The sequence below is a fragment of the Hyaena hyaena genome, unplaced genomic scaffold (genome assembly GCF_003009895.1).
Source record: "Hyaena hyaena isolate Hyena2069 unplaced genomic scaffold, ASM300989v1 scaffold_42, whole genome shotgun sequence".
NCBI classification, from domain to species: domain Eukaryota; kingdom Metazoa; phylum Chordata; class Mammalia; order Carnivora; family Hyaenidae; genus Hyaena; species Hyaena hyaena.
In genome coordinates this window covers 4,518,738-4,535,998 of record NW_024080674.1, presented here as the reverse complement: position 1 = coordinate 4,535,998, position 17,261 = coordinate 4,518,738, and the positions used below count along the sequence as shown (strand labels likewise).

The following is a 17,261-nucleotide window of genomic DNA, read 5'->3' as shown; positions in this document are numbered from 1 at the left end:
TGGGTGGGTGGATGGATGGATGGATAGATGGATAGATGGATGGAGATACAAACAGATGCATCCAGAGTGGAGAGACACTGCATACTGAATGGATAGATAACTGTATATCAGGTGCCTGGTGGCAGATGGATGGAAAGATGGGTAGATAGATGGAAGCTGGCAGAAACTAAACATACGGATAAAAACTGGATGGATGTTATATATGTGAATGGAAGATTACTGGATAAATTTGAGTAGATAGATGAAGGGATAGGTGATGGATAAATGGATGGGGAGATGGATGTTGGATAGGTATATGGAAAGATGGATGAGTGGACAGATGGAGGTTTGATGGAAATGGAATATATGAATGAATGTTGGGTGGATATTAGGACGGAAGGATGCTGCTTACATATTGGGTAGACAGACAGAAGGATAAACGCTGGATGAATGGATGGATGTTGGATAGATGGAAGTTGAGTGGATGGATAGAGGTCAGCTGGATGGATGTACAAGAATTTCACAGACACTGAATGACTGCATTCCTTCGTGCCGGGAAGATGCTAAAGGGATAATGAAGGGATGGATGTTAGTTAAGTGTTGGCTGTACAGCTGGATGGGGAAATGGATGGAAAGTTGGCGGGACCATTGGCTGGCAGGTTAGTGTGTGGAAGGTGTGAGGTTAGTGTGTGGAAGGTGTGAGGTTAGTGTGTGGAAGGTGTGAGATTAGTGTGTGGAAGGACGTGAGGTTAGTGTGTGGAAGGGTGTGAGGTAAGTGTATGGAAGGTGTGAGGTTAGCGTGTGGAAGGGTGTGAGGTTAGTGTGTGGAAGGGTGCGAGGTTAGTGTGTGGAAGGGTGTGAGGTTAGTGTATGAGAAGAAATCAGTGAAAGGCACCTGGGTGGCTCACTCAACTGAGTGTCCGACTTCGGCTCAGGTCATGATCTCAGAGTTTGTGAGTTCAAGCCCCACGTCGGGCTCTGTGCTGACAGCCTGGAGCCTGCTTCGGATCCTGTGTCCCCCTCTCTCTCTGCCCCTTCTCTGCTTACACACTCTCTCTCTCTCTCTCTCTCTCTCTCAAAAGTAACATTAAAAACAATTAGAAGGAATCAGTGAACACCAGATGACAGGCCCACTTGCTCGTCCCCTTCCCTCCCTAGAGGCATAAGAGGCACTTACAGTAAATATGTCACCGTGCTTCTCCTTCATCCTGGTGAGGAAGCTGGCAGCATCTTTCCCAAACTCCAAGGCATGGCCCAACCAGGGGATACTGCCTATATCCAGGGGAGGCTCGCCAGGTCGCCTGCAGAAGCCACAGTACTTATCATTGTGTTTAAGCAGGGAAAGAAGACAAAGTATAGGGCATGGGGTGTGATTTTCAGTGGAGAGGGCACAGCAGGCTTCCCTGGGACATTGGAGAAAGGCCTGAAGGTGGTGAGGGAAGGAGCCATATAGATATCTGGAAGAAGAGCCTTCCAGGCAGAGGGAATGACACGTGCAAAGGCCCTGAGGCTGGGTTGTGTCTCATGTGTTCCACGAACAGTAAGGAGGCCACGAACAGAACTGGAGAGACCAAGGAGAACAGAGAAGTGGAGGCCAGCGCAGTAACAGGTGTCAGACGAGGCAGGCCTCGGAGGCAGCTGTGAGGACTTTGAACTTTCTCCCTGAGCGAGGGGGGAGCCGTGGGAGAGCTTCAAGCTGCACAGGGACAGGATTTGGCTTAAGTTTTTACAGGATCCTTCTGGCGGCTGAGAGAGAGGGACTATAGGGGCCAAGAGCAGAAGCTGGGCGACCAGTGGATGCTGGTACATGTTAGGGGGTCCAGGCGAGGTGGACTTTCCCCTGTGGGGAAGAGAGCCTTCTAGAAACCCAGAAGTACAAGGAACATAGTTCTCTGCCTGAGCCAGTGTGGACAGGGCTTTGGCGATCTCACACCCCCTGCTGTGCCCACGGAGAAAGGATGAGACCAGAGACCCGTTGAGTGACTGAGGGACAAATTGTGGAAGGGCCGCCCTCACCGCCGGCCCCTGGCTGCCCTGCCCCGCCATCCTCTGGGGGAGGGGCTGTTAGCTGGGACGGCTTATCATGAGCACGAAGTCGGCCTCAGAAAGCGTAAGACTAGTGCTCAGGGTGGACCCCCTGCATGAAAAAACATAAAAAAGGTCCTTAAACCCAGGCAAGGACCCCGAGCTTTGTCTTACAATGATCAGAACCACAGGCATGCAGACAGCTCCCTGCCTGCTCAGTGAGTGAGTCATATCCCCTCTCCTCTCACTCGCTCACCGAATAGTAACTAGGAAGCAGGCCAGGCAAGGTGCCTGACTTCATGGGGCTTGCGTACTAACAAGGGGAAGGCAGGCAAAAGCAAAAAAAGCAAAATCATTTCAGGGAGTGATAAAGAAAATAAAGGAGCTACGAGTGAACAATGAAAAGACAACCCAATTTAAAAAAAAAAAAAAAAACAACCTTTTTTATTTAGTTTTAAGAGAGAGACAGACAGACACACAGAGTGTGAGCAGGGGAGGGGCAGAAAGGGGGAGACAGAATCCGAAGCAGGTTCCAGGCTCTGAGCTGTCAGCACAGAGCCTGATGTGGGGCTCAAACCCATGAACCATGAGCTCATGGCCAGAATCAAAGTCAGATGCTTAAGCAACTGAACCACCCAGGTGCCCCAACAAATAACCCAATGTTTAAATGCACGAAGGATTTGAGTGGACAGTTCTCTAAAGAAGAGACACAAATGGCCAGCAAGCATATGAAAAGATGCTCGACATCATGAGGCTCTGGGGAAATGCAAATCAAAGCCGCAGTGTGGTACCACTTCACACCAAGATGGCTATAATCTTAAAAAAAAAAAAAAAAAAAGGAAAGTCACTCTTGGCAAAGATGTGGAGAAATGGGCACCCTGGTATATTTCTGGTGGGAATGTACGTGGTGCAGCTATTTTAGAAACTAGCCCAACAGCTCCTTGAAAGTAACTCCTTAAACAGAGTTACTATACAACCCAGCAACATACCCCAAATTACTGAAAACATAAGTTCATATATAAAACTGTACACTATTGTTCTCAGCGGCATTATTCATAGTGGCCAAAAGATGGAGCCAACGCAGATGTCCACTGACCGATGAATGGACAAACTACAGTATCTTCATGCCATGGAACATTATTCAGCCATAAAAAGGAATGAGTGATTCGTGCTACAGTGTGGAAGAACCCTAAAACCATTTGCTAAGTGAAAGAAGCCAGACACAGAGGTCACATCCTGGATGATCTACTTCTGTGCGATGTCCAGAAAAGGCACATCCAGGGTGACAGAAAGTAGACTAGTGGTGGCCAGAGCTTGAGGGGAGGGGACAATGCAGAGTGACTGCTATGGAGATGGGTTTCCAGGTTTCTTCTGGGAGTGACAAAAAATATTCTGGAGTTCGGCAGTGGTGATGGAGACACAACCCTATGAATATTCTAAAAACCACTGAATTGTATACTTTATTTTTTTCATGTCTATTTATTTTTGAGAGACAGGGACAGAGTGGGAGTGAGGAAGAGGCAGAGAAAGTGGGAGACACAGAATCTGAGGCAGGAGGTGGCTCAGTCACTTAAGCATCCCACATCAGCTCAGGTCATGATCTCACGGTTTGTGAGTTTGAGTCTCACGTCAGGCTCTGTGCTGACAGCTCAGGGCCTGGAGCCTTTCTCAGATTCGGTGTCTCCCTCTCTGTCTGCCCCTCTCCTACTTGTGCTCTGCCTCTCTCTCTCAAAAATAAACATTTAGAAGAATTTTTAAATGGTAAGTGTTACAGTGTGTGATTTATATCTCAGCAAAGAAAAAAGAAAGAGGGTGACGGACTGATCAGGGAGGGCCTCCCCACGGAGGCACCACCTTATCAAAGACCAGCAGGATGAGAAGGGAGTGCAGTACCAGAGTGGGGAGAGAAGGATTTTAGGCAGTGGGAACAGCAAGTGCAAGGACCCTGGGGTGGGAGGCTTTCAAGACAGCAGGCACTGGTGTGGCTGGGGTGGACTGCAGGGGTGAGAGGCAGGACTTGACCTATAGCCAGGGTCAGGCTTCCACGCCCAGTATCATGGGGGGTTCCTGGAGGGTTGGAAGCGGGTGCTGGATATAGATGTCCTTTTGCTTTTAAAAAGTCACAACACAGAAATGACTGTGATGATCCAGGAGCGCGACAATGGAAGTGGAGGTGAAGCTGGCATCCGCCCCCCCCATTTCCAGGACAGGGGCCTTTTTCCTCTAAGACACCTTTGGGCGTAAGGGCAGGGCCATGGCTTCCTTTCCTTGCTCTTCATCCAGGTTGCGGCCAGAGCTCCCCAATGAGCCACATGTTATTTCTGGCAGCTTCCATATTCCCCCAGAAAAGTCCCAAGGAGGCTCAGACAAAGGCAGGAAGCTAGGAGCCCAGGAGTCTGACCCCCGACAGAGCCTAGGCCCTGAATCCAGCTCAGGCCCAGGCTACATTCCAGGGTGACTCAGCCGGCAGCCAGCAGGGCCGAAGGAGGCTCTATTTTGGGGTCTGCGGTCTTGAGCCTCGCCCACGGACACTCTCACTGTTTTGAGGCACTGCCAGGCCCTTGGAGGGAGGGCTGGACCCCCTCATCCCCGGCCACCCACAAAGCCTGCCCTTCTGGTTTCAGACATCAAGGCACCTTTTCTGCCTCTCCACTTCCGGTCACATGGGCTCCTCCCCAACTGCCCACTCCTCACTCACAGACTCCACGGCCAACCTTGCCACCTGTCCTGCCTCGGTCTCACTCAACCCTCTGCAAACTGGGGCAGAGAGTTAAGGGTGGGCATCAGCCACCTCTGTGCCCTGAAGTATCACACCCGCACTGGACGGAAGTTCCATGGCTACAGGCACTTGACCCCAACACTTAACAACAGTGCCTGGCACAGGGCAGTCGTTTAATACGTGTCAGATGAACGATCTGTGTATGCGGCTGGTGCTCAAGGAGCAGCACCTGCCCCTCCCCACCCCCCACAGTTGCTAAAGGGGTCAAGGGACGCGATGCAGGTCAAGTGCCTGACACACGTTCTGGTTTGAGCAGAAGCTGCATCGTGTACTGGGCAGTGTTAGCGGATGGCCTGACGTCTCTGTCTGGTAGTTTGAACTCAATTCGGGGCCTCAGGCTCTGGGAGGATTTCATGGGGGGGGAACCTGCAGGGTTTCAGCAACTTAAGCTCCCACTCCTTCCCGGGGCTTGCCCACAAGCTGTCTGACACGAGCCCTCTCCCCCTCTCCCTGCCTCCCACTCCGCGGAAGCAGCACGCGGCCACTTTGCTCCAGTTTTTGTTTTTCCTGTTTTTGTAACTGACACAGAAGGTTCAGAGAATTCGCAGCGTAACAGAAAATGGCTAGAGCAAGCAGAGGGACAGGGCAGATGCAAACTGGGTTGGGGACGGCGGCAAGGCTTACAGAGGCCTCTGCTACCGAGTCCCTGGCGGGTGAGGTTCTATTGTCACATTTTTAGGAGAAGCTGGAAATCTGGAATTTTGTACGGGGAAGCCCCAAATTTTCTCCTCTTGCCCCCGCTCCCCCCCCCCCCATGGTACACAGCAGACCCATCTGTGCCGAATCCCGCTATGGGCCACCACCCGATGGCCTCTGGTTAGCGCGTGTTGGAATGAGACACATTTATCTGTGCCTAGAAACTCCGTATCCTGCAAGGGCCCAGATCATTCCTCAGTCACCGGGAACCCTACGCCTGATGCCACGGTGGCCTTCCCCCACCTGGCGTCTTCTTCCAGCGCTCCCTCGACCAGACAGGCACAAGCTCAAAGAGGAAGAGAGACGCACTCGGACTGGCGGAGTGGCCGGGGCACTGGAGAGCAGCTACGCGAGGTTTGCTGGACAAACAGGCCCTAAAGGGCAGCAGGAAGAATGTTTCGGACACCCTCATGCAGGTCACCAGCCCCAGTGACACAGAAGTCAGGCTCCTAGCTCCTGACCCCTCCTCACTCCAGCTCACAACCTCTCCCAGGCGAAAACACTCATGGTTGCCAGGCCGGGTTTAAAAGTTACCTTTGTTGTAACTGCAAAAATCTGAATTTAGACTGGAGACTACACAATATTAATGATTTTTATATTCTGAAGCAGGATAAGAGAATTGTGACTGTCACTATTTTTACCTATTTTCTTTTTAATTTTTTAAAAATGTTTTATTTTTTAAATGTTTTATTTTTTATTTATTTCTGAGAGAGAGACAGAATGAGCAGGGGAGGGTCAGAGAGAGAGGGAGACACAGAATCTGAAACAGGCTCCAGGCTCTGTGCTGTCAGCACAGAGCCCGACCATGAACCGTGAGACCTGAGCTGAAGTCAGACGCTTAACCGAGTGAGCCACCCAGGCGCCCTGTCACTGTTTTTTTGACATGCATTCTGAAATATTTTCTGGAGACATATTGTAACATCTGGAATTAAAAAAAATTTTTTTTAATTTGAGAGAAAGAGCATGCGGGGACACAAAGGGGCAGAGAGAGAGAGAGAGAGAGAGAGAGAAAATGTTAGCATAGAGCCCGATGAGGGGCTCTTCCATCACCCTGGGATCATGACCTGAGCCAAAATCAAGAGTCAGACACTCAACCGACTGAGCCATCCAGGCGCCCTGATCCATAATTTTTTGTAAAAATGTTAACCATCAAATGAAGGGGACGGTTCCACAGGGATTCTTATACTATTCTATTTTTTATGTATAGTTGAAATTTTTCATCATTAAAAATTTTAACTTAAAAAAAAAAGCTAGAGGTAAAGACAGTTGTTGACTGACTAAAGTTCTTTCTTTTCTTTTTTCTTTTTACTGAGAAAAGCATGAGTTTTGGAACTGGCTAGATGGGGAATAGAATTTCAGTGTGGCCCTGAGGAGGACACTGAGCCCTTCTAGCCTCAGCTGTAAAATGGGGTGATGAACATCACCTCAAGGGTCAGTGAGGAGAAAGGAAGGTGCATGGCCTTGCTTGTTTGATTCCTTGTCTACACGGCATCGGCATCAACCATCCCTTTTGCCAACACTTGATTATTTGTCCTTAAGAATCTTCTGGAGGCGGGGTGCCTGGGTGGCTCAGTCGGTTAAGTGTTCGACTTCGGCTCAGGTCATGATCTCACGGTTTGTGGGTTCTAGCCCCACATTGGGCTCTGTGCTGACAGCTCAGAGCCTGGAGCCTGTTTCAGATTCCGTATCTCCCTCTCTCTCTGACCCTCTCCTGCTCATGCTGTCTTTCTCTCTCTCTCAGAAATAAAAATTTTTTTTTAAAAAAAAGAATCTTCTGGGGGTGTCTGGGTGGCTCAGTGGTTAAGTGTCCAACTTTGGCTCAAGTCATGATCTTGAGGTTCATGAGTACAAGCCCCACATCGGGCTCTGTGCTGTCAGCTCGTACCCTGGAGCCTGCTTCGGATTCTGTGTCTCCTTTCTCTCTCTGCCCCTCCCCTACTGTCTGTCTGTCTCTCACACAAATAAATATTTTTATTAAAAAGGATCTTCTGGTTGTATCCACATCTTACTATCTTACCATCATGTGGTTCTAAGGCTTTTGAGCATTCAGATTACAAATAAAATGTGTGGGGAGCATGGAAATTCATTTTTCCTGAGAATTACAAATCCTTACAGCCTAGATTTGTAATCCAGGCAGACCTTGGACGAGTTGCTTAGTTTCTCTGAGACTCAGTTTCCTTCTCTGTAAAATGGAACAACAGTGCCCGCTGCCAAATTGGGAGGAGAAAATGAGATTGGGACCTAAACTGGGGTGCCTCTGGGGTCTCCCTGGGGTCCACCCGACTAACTGCCCCTGAGCTCTTGGTGACCCCTATACCCATACTTCTCCCCAGTCCCCACCTGTTGGCCCTCCTAAGCCACCGGGTATAAAAATCAACGGCTCACCCACAAAGATAAATTAGCGCTCTGGGTTACAGCAAGAACTTGCTAAAATGTTTAACTGGCCTTTCTTCTAACCCAGCAATTCCATTCTTAACTACCATTCTCATCAGCATCCCCATTCTTTTTTTTTTTTTTCTTTTATTTCTAGGAAAGAGAGAGAGAGACAGCGTGAGCAGGGGAGGGTCAGAGAGAGAGGGAGATACAGCTTCTGAAATAGGCTCCAGGCTCTGAGCTGGCAGTCAGCACAGAGCCCGACACGGGGCTCGAACCCACGAACCGCGAGATCATGACCTAAGTGAAAGTTGGATGCTTAACTGACTAAGCCACCCAGGCGCCCCAGCATCCCCATTCTAAAGACTAAGAAACTAAGGCAGAGAGTGGGTACTCAATTTGTTCTTATTCCTAGAGGCCGAGAGTCTCCACACGCTGACCACCCAAAGACCCTGCCTCTCAGAATCCATATAGCTTATAGTCACTGCATCCATGGGGGGGGGGTGGTGTCACAGAGCAGGAGGGGTCGCAGGAAGACCACAGCACATTGTCCGAAATAGCAAAAACGTTGGAGAAACCTAAGAGTCCATCCGTTGAGACAGGAATAAAAGGGAAAAAAAAACCCCAAACTTTCCATTCATTCATACTATGGAATACGACACAGACGATCAAAAGAATGAATCAGATCTCCATGTAGCAACATGGCCGGATATCAAAACTAAAATCTGGAGTGAAAAAGCAAATGCACAGTCTGAAAACATCACTAGACAGAGTTTCCAAAAAGCCTAACAAGTTTGGAAGAATAATTCACTTCTTCACAGAAAAATTTGCTTGTTTCCTTTTTCTTTTTCTTCGTCATTTTTTTTTTCAGGCAAATGAATAAATACAGAGTTTTACATTTAACCTGAGAAGGTGTCTAAACGTTAAAGAAAAAGATCACAGGGTTATGGTTTGGAAATGGAACTAACCTATTGTTTAAAAATAAAAAGTTTCCAGAAAAGTTCTGGAATTTTCAGAACCCTCATTTCACACACACACACACGCACACACACGCACACACACGCACACACACAGACCTCTATATTATCTACAGCCTCACTGAAGAGGGATGATAACTAAACACAGGGTAGTACTCTGAACTGGATCCTGGCACAGAATAAGCACATGATGGAAAAACTGATGAAATACAAATTAAGTTCGGAGTTTGGTTCATCTTAACAGCCTAGTGTTGGTGTTTTAGTTTGGACTAACGTACCACGATAACGATAACGTAAAATGTTAACAATGGCTGAAACTGGATGAGGGGTCTTTCTTTAGAAACTCTGTACAAACTTTGCAACTTTCTTCCAAACGTAAAACCAGTCTAAAATAAAAAGTGTTCGTAAAAAGTCTGGAAGTTTCGAGCCTTGCCCTCAGCAGCGCTATGAGGTAGCCTTGATCAACAAGAAAAGTCTGGAATTGCCGGAAGGGAAGGGCTTCAGTCCTCTCTATAACGGGATAAATATTTAAGTCAAATGCACTCAGCTACTCCATGAGCCACTCAAATTAACTTTTTAAATGCTTTATAAAAAAAGGACTTACTGCCATGTCCTTGATTTGAAGTGTATGAGATTTACCCCTTGTCCGAAATCACAGATTCTCAGCAGAGCAGGACAATCTTTGGGACTAGGAAGCTGAGAAGTTTGGCCCGGGTTCTACCCTGCCCAGGCTGTGGGGCCTCAGGTGAGGGGAGACCCCTTTCTGGACCAGAGCAGAAGGAGATCCGAATCTACCCAGCCCCGTCGTCCAGGTCAGGGCAAAGGCGAGAGCGGGGGGGGGGGGGGGGGGGGGGGGGGGGGGGGGGGGGGGGGGGGGAAGGGGGGGAACACTCCTATGGAAAGTGGTTCCAGGGCTCTACATTCCCCAGCCTCAATTCGCCCATCTGTGTAATGGGGTGAGGAGCAAGGAACCCAGAAAGGCTGGGAAATGGCTCAAGTAGATGCTGGATCCAGAAGGGGGCTTCTCGCACCCCCTCCCCACCCGGAGACAGTCTCCAGAAAGCCCTTCGCAGGTGCCGGCCGTGCTCGGGGAGCCATCGGCCGGGGTCCCCCAACCCCGTCCCTCGCCCCCCCTCGGAGCCTCTCCCCGAGGCGGCCTGGCAGTCGCCCCCTCCCCCCCCCACCCCGGGATGGGGCGGCGGATGGGCGTCGAGCCCCTTCGGCCGGAGGGGGCAGCGCCTGGGGGAAGCGGGGCCTGCGCGTCCCGGGACCCGGGGGCGCCCCTCGGGGCGGGCGGGGGGCGAGGGCACTCACCGCGTGCGCCGACGGCTCAGCAGCAGCAGCAGCAGCAGCGCGGCCAGGAGCCCGAGGAGCAGCGCCCAGGACATGGCCGGGCGGCGGCGAGGCGGCGGCGGCTCGGGGCGCCCAGGTACCTCTCGGCCCGCGGGCCCTCCCTCCAGGCTGCCCGGCCGCGGCGGCACGGGGGGCGGGCCCGACGACCGCGCCAGGGTCCCGGGGGGCGGGGCGCTCTCGGGGAGCCCCTCCCCCAGCTCGGCGGCGCCGGCCCCCCCCACCCTGGGTCCGAAAGGGGCTGGAAAGCGTGGGGTGGAGCGGAGGGAGCTGCGGGGACGAGGTGGGAGGGATTGTGCGGGGGAGGGAAGGAAGGGAGGGCTGGGGGAGGCGGAGGGGCGATGGGGAGGGGTCGGGGAGGGGGCAGAGGGGGGAGTGTGGTGGGAGGGGTGGGAGGGGCCCACCTTCTACCTGAGCGGCCTCCACCACCCCGCCTCCTCCTGGTGCCATCCCCACCCTGGACCGGGATATTTGTACCCGTGTGTCTGGGCGAGGTTGGTGGATCACCCAGCGCGTGTATCACCTTCAGTGACTAGTGACCGGGTTGCAGGTTTGGCTCTGAGTCCCTCGTCCTCCCTCCACCGCCGCGAGGGGCCCTCAGGACCGTAAAGCACAGACCTGAGCCTGGAGCATCGTAGGCGCTCAGGGTACGTGGCCATTGTCAAGGCCATTGTCAAGACTACCTGGTGCTCAGTGTAGCGGCCTCTAGGTGTCTGGCTCTGCACACCACCCTGGGGCTCAGGGGAATCCAGGCTCACCCCGTCCTCCTCCACCGATTTGCACCCCGGAAACCCTTGTGCAGGAAACAAACCCTCTCCGAGGCCAGTTTCTTGTCTGGGAACAGACAAATCAAAGTCGTGAGAAACTGAGGAGAGCGTGTCAGTAAAATGTTGCAAAGTACTCCCTGCCTGGCACAGGTGAGTGCTGTGAGTCAGTGGGTGGAGGGCTGATTCTAATCCTGTGTCTGTTTCTCACTGCTGGGTGCCTTCAGGCAGGTTTCCTCTCCTCTTCCCTGTGGCCCCCTGGGGAAGCTGTCACTGCTCCCTGGTCACCTGGCTTCAGCCCCCTCCCTCTATAGAAGGATCCACTTAGAACCCAAGTCAGATCCTGTGACTGGGTTTTGCTCAGAACCCTCCATGGCTCTGCCTCACTCCTGAGAGCACAGCCCCAAGTCCTTACAAGGTCCTATAAGGACCAGCATTATCTGCCCCCTGACACCTTTACCTTCCTCGCCTCATGCCCCCACCCCCACTCCCTGCCTCCCTGCCTCCGCTCCAGCCACACTCATCTTCTTGTCCTTCCCCAAATGTGCAAAACTCACTTCTACCTCAGGACCTTTGCACTTGATAGTCCCTCTGTCTAAAACAATCTTCTCTCAGAGACTTGCGTAGCTGGCTCCTTCCATCACATTCCTCATCCCTCTGTCTCTGCTCCACTGTTGCCTCCTCAAAGAAGCCTTCCCTGACCACCTGGTCTAAAGTGTTCACACCATCATTCGCTATTGCTTTAGTTTGTTTTTCTCCTTGACAGTACTTAACATTCCTGCTATCATGTTAGAGATTCATTATTTGCCTGTATAATGTTGGCTGTCAAGGCAGCTGGATGACCTTCATGTGTCCTCTGGATTCAGAATATCAAGAGGCAAAGGCACTTCCTGAATCTCTTGTTTATTTATCCAGCTTATCCGCCTATAAAGTCAACGATCCCAGAAAGGCCCTTGAACAGGCGTGGAGGGTTTTCTCCAAATTTGGGGAGCACCACAGGGTGGCCCTCTGCCAGTGAGGCTCACAGCCCGGCTTGGCCAATGCTAACCTGCGTAAGTGGGCAGTCTGCGCCTCCTCCCTGAGCTGGGTGCCTCATCAGTGGAGTGCAGTTGAAGAATGACCTAATCCAGGGGACACGCCTTTCAGAGTGCCGGATACACGGCCAGCATTAGTGAAAGTTAACTGCTGCCAGCCTCTCATCATATGCGTGATCAGGGCTCAGTTTTCTCACCTGAAAAATGGGAAGAACTGTTCCTTCCTCTCTGGTCTGTTGTGAAGACTGAATTAAACGATGACAGAGTGAAATCACCCAGCATGGGTCTAGTGCACAGTAGGTCCTCAATAAATGTTAGCTCTTCCACCCTACATCCCAGGCTTGAGTATACACCAGCGGCATCCCAATCTAAATCACTCCCAGATAGCGTGTCTCTCCTCCCCACCCAATCCAGGGGCAACCCCCACCCCCACTCCAGGAAAGGAGACCAGCTACTTCCACACCAATGAGAGAAGAATGTGTTGGGGCCCCTGGCCTCTCTTTTGCTAATGGAACCTGATTTTATTCAGGAATCACCCACATGTTTAGGGAGGTGGCTCCGTCTTCTTCCCACTGGTCTGAGCCGGCCAGGGATGTCCCTCTTTGCTAGGAACCAGCCCGAGAATCACCCAGCTCCAGACTTCTCATTTAAGAAATCATCAAATCTCTGTGTTGCTGAAGAGCCCATGAATCAGCTTTTGTCTCACATGCAGCCAAAAACATTTCTAGTTAAGAGGACCTTCCAGTCATGGCCGTGGTGTGGAGCATGTGAGATGAGAATGCGTCCAAAGCACCTCTCACGGGACTGGCCCGCGGTGAACTTTCAGAAGTGTCACTTCATCTTCTTATTTTCATTTTCATTACAGCTCGGGCTTCCTAGCTTTATTAAGTTACTGGGTATCCTGTTCACAGGGTACTCTGACTCTGACATCTTGCGGAACAGCAAGAAATTCCAAACTCCCCCGGCCCACGAGGCCTGACGGGGCCCTGCTCAGGGCTCATGTGGCCTCAGGACTGAAGATGAGGGAAAACTTGCCCAGGAGCCACCCCAGCAGGCCATGGTGGAAGGGCTGGAACATGCAAGGCTTGAGAGCTGAGTTCTGATCCCGGCATGGCCACTTGCTTGTCACATGACCAAAAGCAAGCTTCACCTTGCTGAGCCTCAACTGCTTTATCTGTATAATGGGCATGTTGCTGATAGTGGTGATGGCAGGGAGTCACCCAGCAGGGTTCCAACTCCGGCACGGGAAGCCTACGTGTCAGATGGAGTGTCGGGAAATTCCTTCTTCCTTGCGCCTCTCCCAGAGGCTGTCACCCAGTGACAAGCATCCATGCATTCTCCTCATCCTGTGTCCAGATGTCCGCTGTCCAGTAGAAATGAGACATCTGGGCAACGCTCTGATCCGCCGAACCTCTGCCCTCTCTCTCTTTTCTTTAATTTATTTTGAGGGAGACAGAGACAGTGCGAGTAGTGGAGGGGCAGAGAGAGAGGGAGGCAGAGAATCCCAAGCACGTTTCTCACTTACAGTTCCATGCGGGACTCAAATCCACAGAACTGCTAGATCATGACCTGAGCCGAGACCAAGAGTCGGACACTTAACCCACTGGGCCACCCAGGGGCCCCTCCACCCAACCTCTGCTCTCTTATCGCTGCAGTAGGTCATGAGGACCATGTCAAGACCCAACTCCAGAAAATGGGGAGCTGCCCCACAACCCTTTTCCAGGGACCGAGTCTGGTTCATGTCTGCATCCCAAAGGTTATAAACAAATTGTGTTTGGAAAGGAAAATATGTGTGTTGCCTTGTCAAAGCCAAAACCCAGCCCCATCAGAGAAGGCCAGATTTATTTTATTTTGATTTTAATTTTTTAAAATGTTTTGTTTATTTCTGAGAGAGAGAGAGACAGACAGCATGAGCAGGGGAGGGTCAGAGACAGAGGGAGATACAGAATCTGAAACAGGCTCCAGGCTCTGAGCTGTCAGCACAGAGCCCGACACGAGGCTCGAACCCACGAACTGTGAGATCATGACCTGAGCCGAAGTCGGACGCTTAACTGACTGAGCCACGCAGGTGCCCTAGAGAAGGCCAGTTTTAAATGTTTTTGTAATGATGACTCTAACTTTAGTTGGTAATTTGGACCATTCAAAATACTTTTTCATATTAACTCATCTAATCCCCACAGGACCCTGTAAAATGGGTACCATTAGTGTTCCCAGATTGCAAATGGTGAAACCAAGGCCCAGAGAGACTGAGTAAGTTACCCAAAGTCACACAGCACTTCCTTTTTTTTTTCAACAAAATTTTTAATGTTTATTCATTTTCAAGAGAGAAACAGAAACAGAGCTGCGGAGGGGCAGAAAAAGAGGGGGGACACAGAATCTGAAGCAGGCTCCAGGCTCCAAGCTTTCAGCACAGAGCCTGATGGAGGGCTCGAACCCACGAACTGTGAGATCATGACCTGAGCCGAAGTTAGGTGCTTAACCGACTGAGCCCCCCAGGTGCCCCCACATAACACTTCTTTTGATAGGTGGTAGCGTGGGGCTTGAATGCCTTCTTAGGCCAGACTCATTTCCCCATGTGCTGTGAACACAGCCTGGACCTTCCTACCTCCACACCTTTATTCGTGCGGTCTACCTGCCTGGAAGCCCTCTCTCTTCTTTTCAGTTTATCTAAATCTGTGATGGGAAGGGACGTTAGTCCGGGTCCTCTGAGACAGCCAAGGTGGGACGAAATATCCAAGAGATTTATTGGGGAACGTGAGAAGGAAGACAAAAGAGGCTGGGAGCTAGGAAGGAAGAGAGAGAGGGAGGGAGGGAGAGAGGAAGACAGGGAGGGAAATTGGGTGGTTGTAGGCTGCACTGTCATTCTAAGAAAGCTCGGTGCGGCTGACCAAAAGTCCTCGTGCTTCCAGAGGAGCCCTGGGTCTCCTGGGAATATCTCCTCAGGGCCCCTGCCTCCTTCCGTGATTAACTGGGAGCAGCCCCTGGGAAGTGTGGTCTGTGGCTCAGCTCTTAGGATGAATCCATGGTCCATCCGCCAATTAGGCTCCACACCGGAGACGCGAGAGGTGATTTTCATGATTGCTGAGGTGAGGAAGTACATCTGCATCTAAAACAACAACATTTTTCAAGCTGACCATATACACTTGCACAGGCATGAATCATACCAGAGCAAGAACGCATTCTTCCACTTGCAGACACTGGGGCGGGTTGAGAGGTGGGGGGGAAGGAGAGACCAAAGCTGTGAAGTGTCTACTATTCTCACGCTGCTAAAGAGAAGGTAGCAAACTCAAGTCTCCAAGCAAGTGTGGTCAGTGGGTGACCAGGAATGCAGAGCAGGGGTGGGGGGCGGACGGTGGCAACCCCAGGGCACTGGCCCATCCCAAAGGAAGCCGCTTCCACTCAGTTCACAGTGGCCGTGTAGAACAATGTGCCCAGTGTGGCCAGGTCTTCGGATTCAAGAGAAGCCAGAAATGACAGTTCACGTTATTTTAAAACACCATGTGAGTCAGCAACACACACCTGCTGCCTGATTTTGGCCCCAGAGTTTGGCTGTGCCCTAGGCCAGGGGCTAAGCCGTTTGGGGCGTGCAAAATAGATCTGGAGCCGAGATGTTGAACTAAGTTGTCCTGTAACATTAAAGAAGAATAATGGAGGGGCGCCTGGGTGGCTTAGTCGGTTAAGCGTCAGACTTTCGCTTAGGTCATGATCTCGCGGTTCGTGGGTTCGAGCCCCGCGTCGGGCTCTGTGCTGACTGCCAGCTCAGAGCCTGGAGCCTGTTTCAGTATGTGACTCCCTCTCTCTCTGACCCTCCCCTGCTCACGCTGTCTCTCCCTCTCTCTCTCTCCTTGAAATAAATAAACATAAAAAAAAAGAAGAAGAAGAATAGAGTGTTAGAGGGAAAGGAAAGAGGAGGTGAAAGTCAGGCTGACATGAGCAATGCAGAAACTCTGCCAAGTTTAATTCCCTGCGGAGTTAGGAGTGGTCAAACCACCATGATTGGAGATAATGTAATACTGAGTATCTATTTGTTTGCTGTGAGGGGCTAAGGAGTAGTAACACTTACACACACATTCACACACACCGACATGGCACCCCAGGTGCCCCTGAATGTTCAGGAATAATCTGCTGCGATGCACCGGGTGACCCAATTCCTCCTGCTTCATCTAGACTTTCCCGGTTTTCGTTCTGAAAGCACCACATCCCAGGAAATCCTTCAGTCCTGGACGACCAGTTCACAGCATCAGCACACAGCAGCGCAGGCATGGGGGAGACTGACAGAGATCGGTTCTGAGCTGTGGCAGCCATCTTAGACCCCAAGGAGAGTCACTGCTGAGTCACACACTTCATCAACCACCCTGGAACTGCCCTGTGGCAGATTAGACCAGGGTGTCCAATTCTTAACCTTCCCTGTATTGGAATCAGATATTCATACCCTTTGCTGTGCACCTGCACTGTCTCCCACTGTGGGCACAGAGCATCTCCAGAGAATATCTCCTGACCAGTGCTGGTGGACTCGGCCATGTGATGTGCCTTTACCAGTAGAAGGTGAAGAAGTGATGGTGCGTCAGTGCTGAGTACAGATCTTAAGAGGAATCATGCATTCCCATTGACCTTCTTGGTTTCTGCCATTAGTCATGACATACGGAGCAAAGCTGAACTCAACCTGAAGCAGGACTTTCCCAGCTGACCAGACCTATGAGTAAGAAAAATGAAGACGTGTGATTATAAATCATGGAGATGCTGAGGTTTTTGTTAGCAGCAAAAACAGACTAAATGTATGCCTTATCTCTGAACTTTCCTGAGTCAGTTTGGTTCAATGTCGCTTGTGTGGGACACGGAATAGGCTCCTGTTATACTTGGAACCTTGGTTTTTCTCATCTGTACAGGGAAATGATGCCAGGGCGCCCTTCCCAGAGTGGTTGGAAGGATTGAGAAGAGCATGCATCTAACATATACAGTAAGTGCTTGATAAAAGGGATGAAGTGTAATTCTTTCAGCACACACTCGCCGAGGATTTATTTAACAGCACTGTGTTAGCCTTTTTGTCAAGAATTTTGGAGGAAATAGGAAAGAGGGCCAACCTTCCCGATTTGGTCATTTTCGTACAGGAGTCGTAAAAACACGTCTGGATCCGACGCAGAGGGATGGAGGAGATGACCTGTTTTCTGACATCCAGGCCTTGCTGCTGACTGCTTCTATGATGGAGGCACATCCACAGGCCAGGAGATTTAAGGTTCTCTAATGCACAAGGTTTTCAGCTGCAGTGAAGCTGTTCTCCACGATC

General features: G+C 51.0%; 1 protein-coding gene across 1 annotated transcript in view; it reads right to left on the bottom strand.

Annotated features, from left to right (window-relative positions):
- The window catches only part of PTGIS (prostaglandin I2 synthase), a 43,442-nt gene extending 33,225 nt beyond the window's left edge, over positions 1-10,217 (bottom strand). Inside the window, exons 1-2 of the mRNA XM_039230019.1 lie at positions 10,144-10,217; positions 1,157-1,280 (exon numbers count right to left, since the gene is read on the bottom strand). Coding sequence (XP_039085950.1) covers positions 1,157-1,280; positions 10,144-10,217 — 198 coding nt within the window. The remainder of the gene's footprint in view (positions 1-1,156; positions 1,281-10,143) is intronic.
- Positions 10,218-17,261: the final 7,044 nt, after the last annotated feature.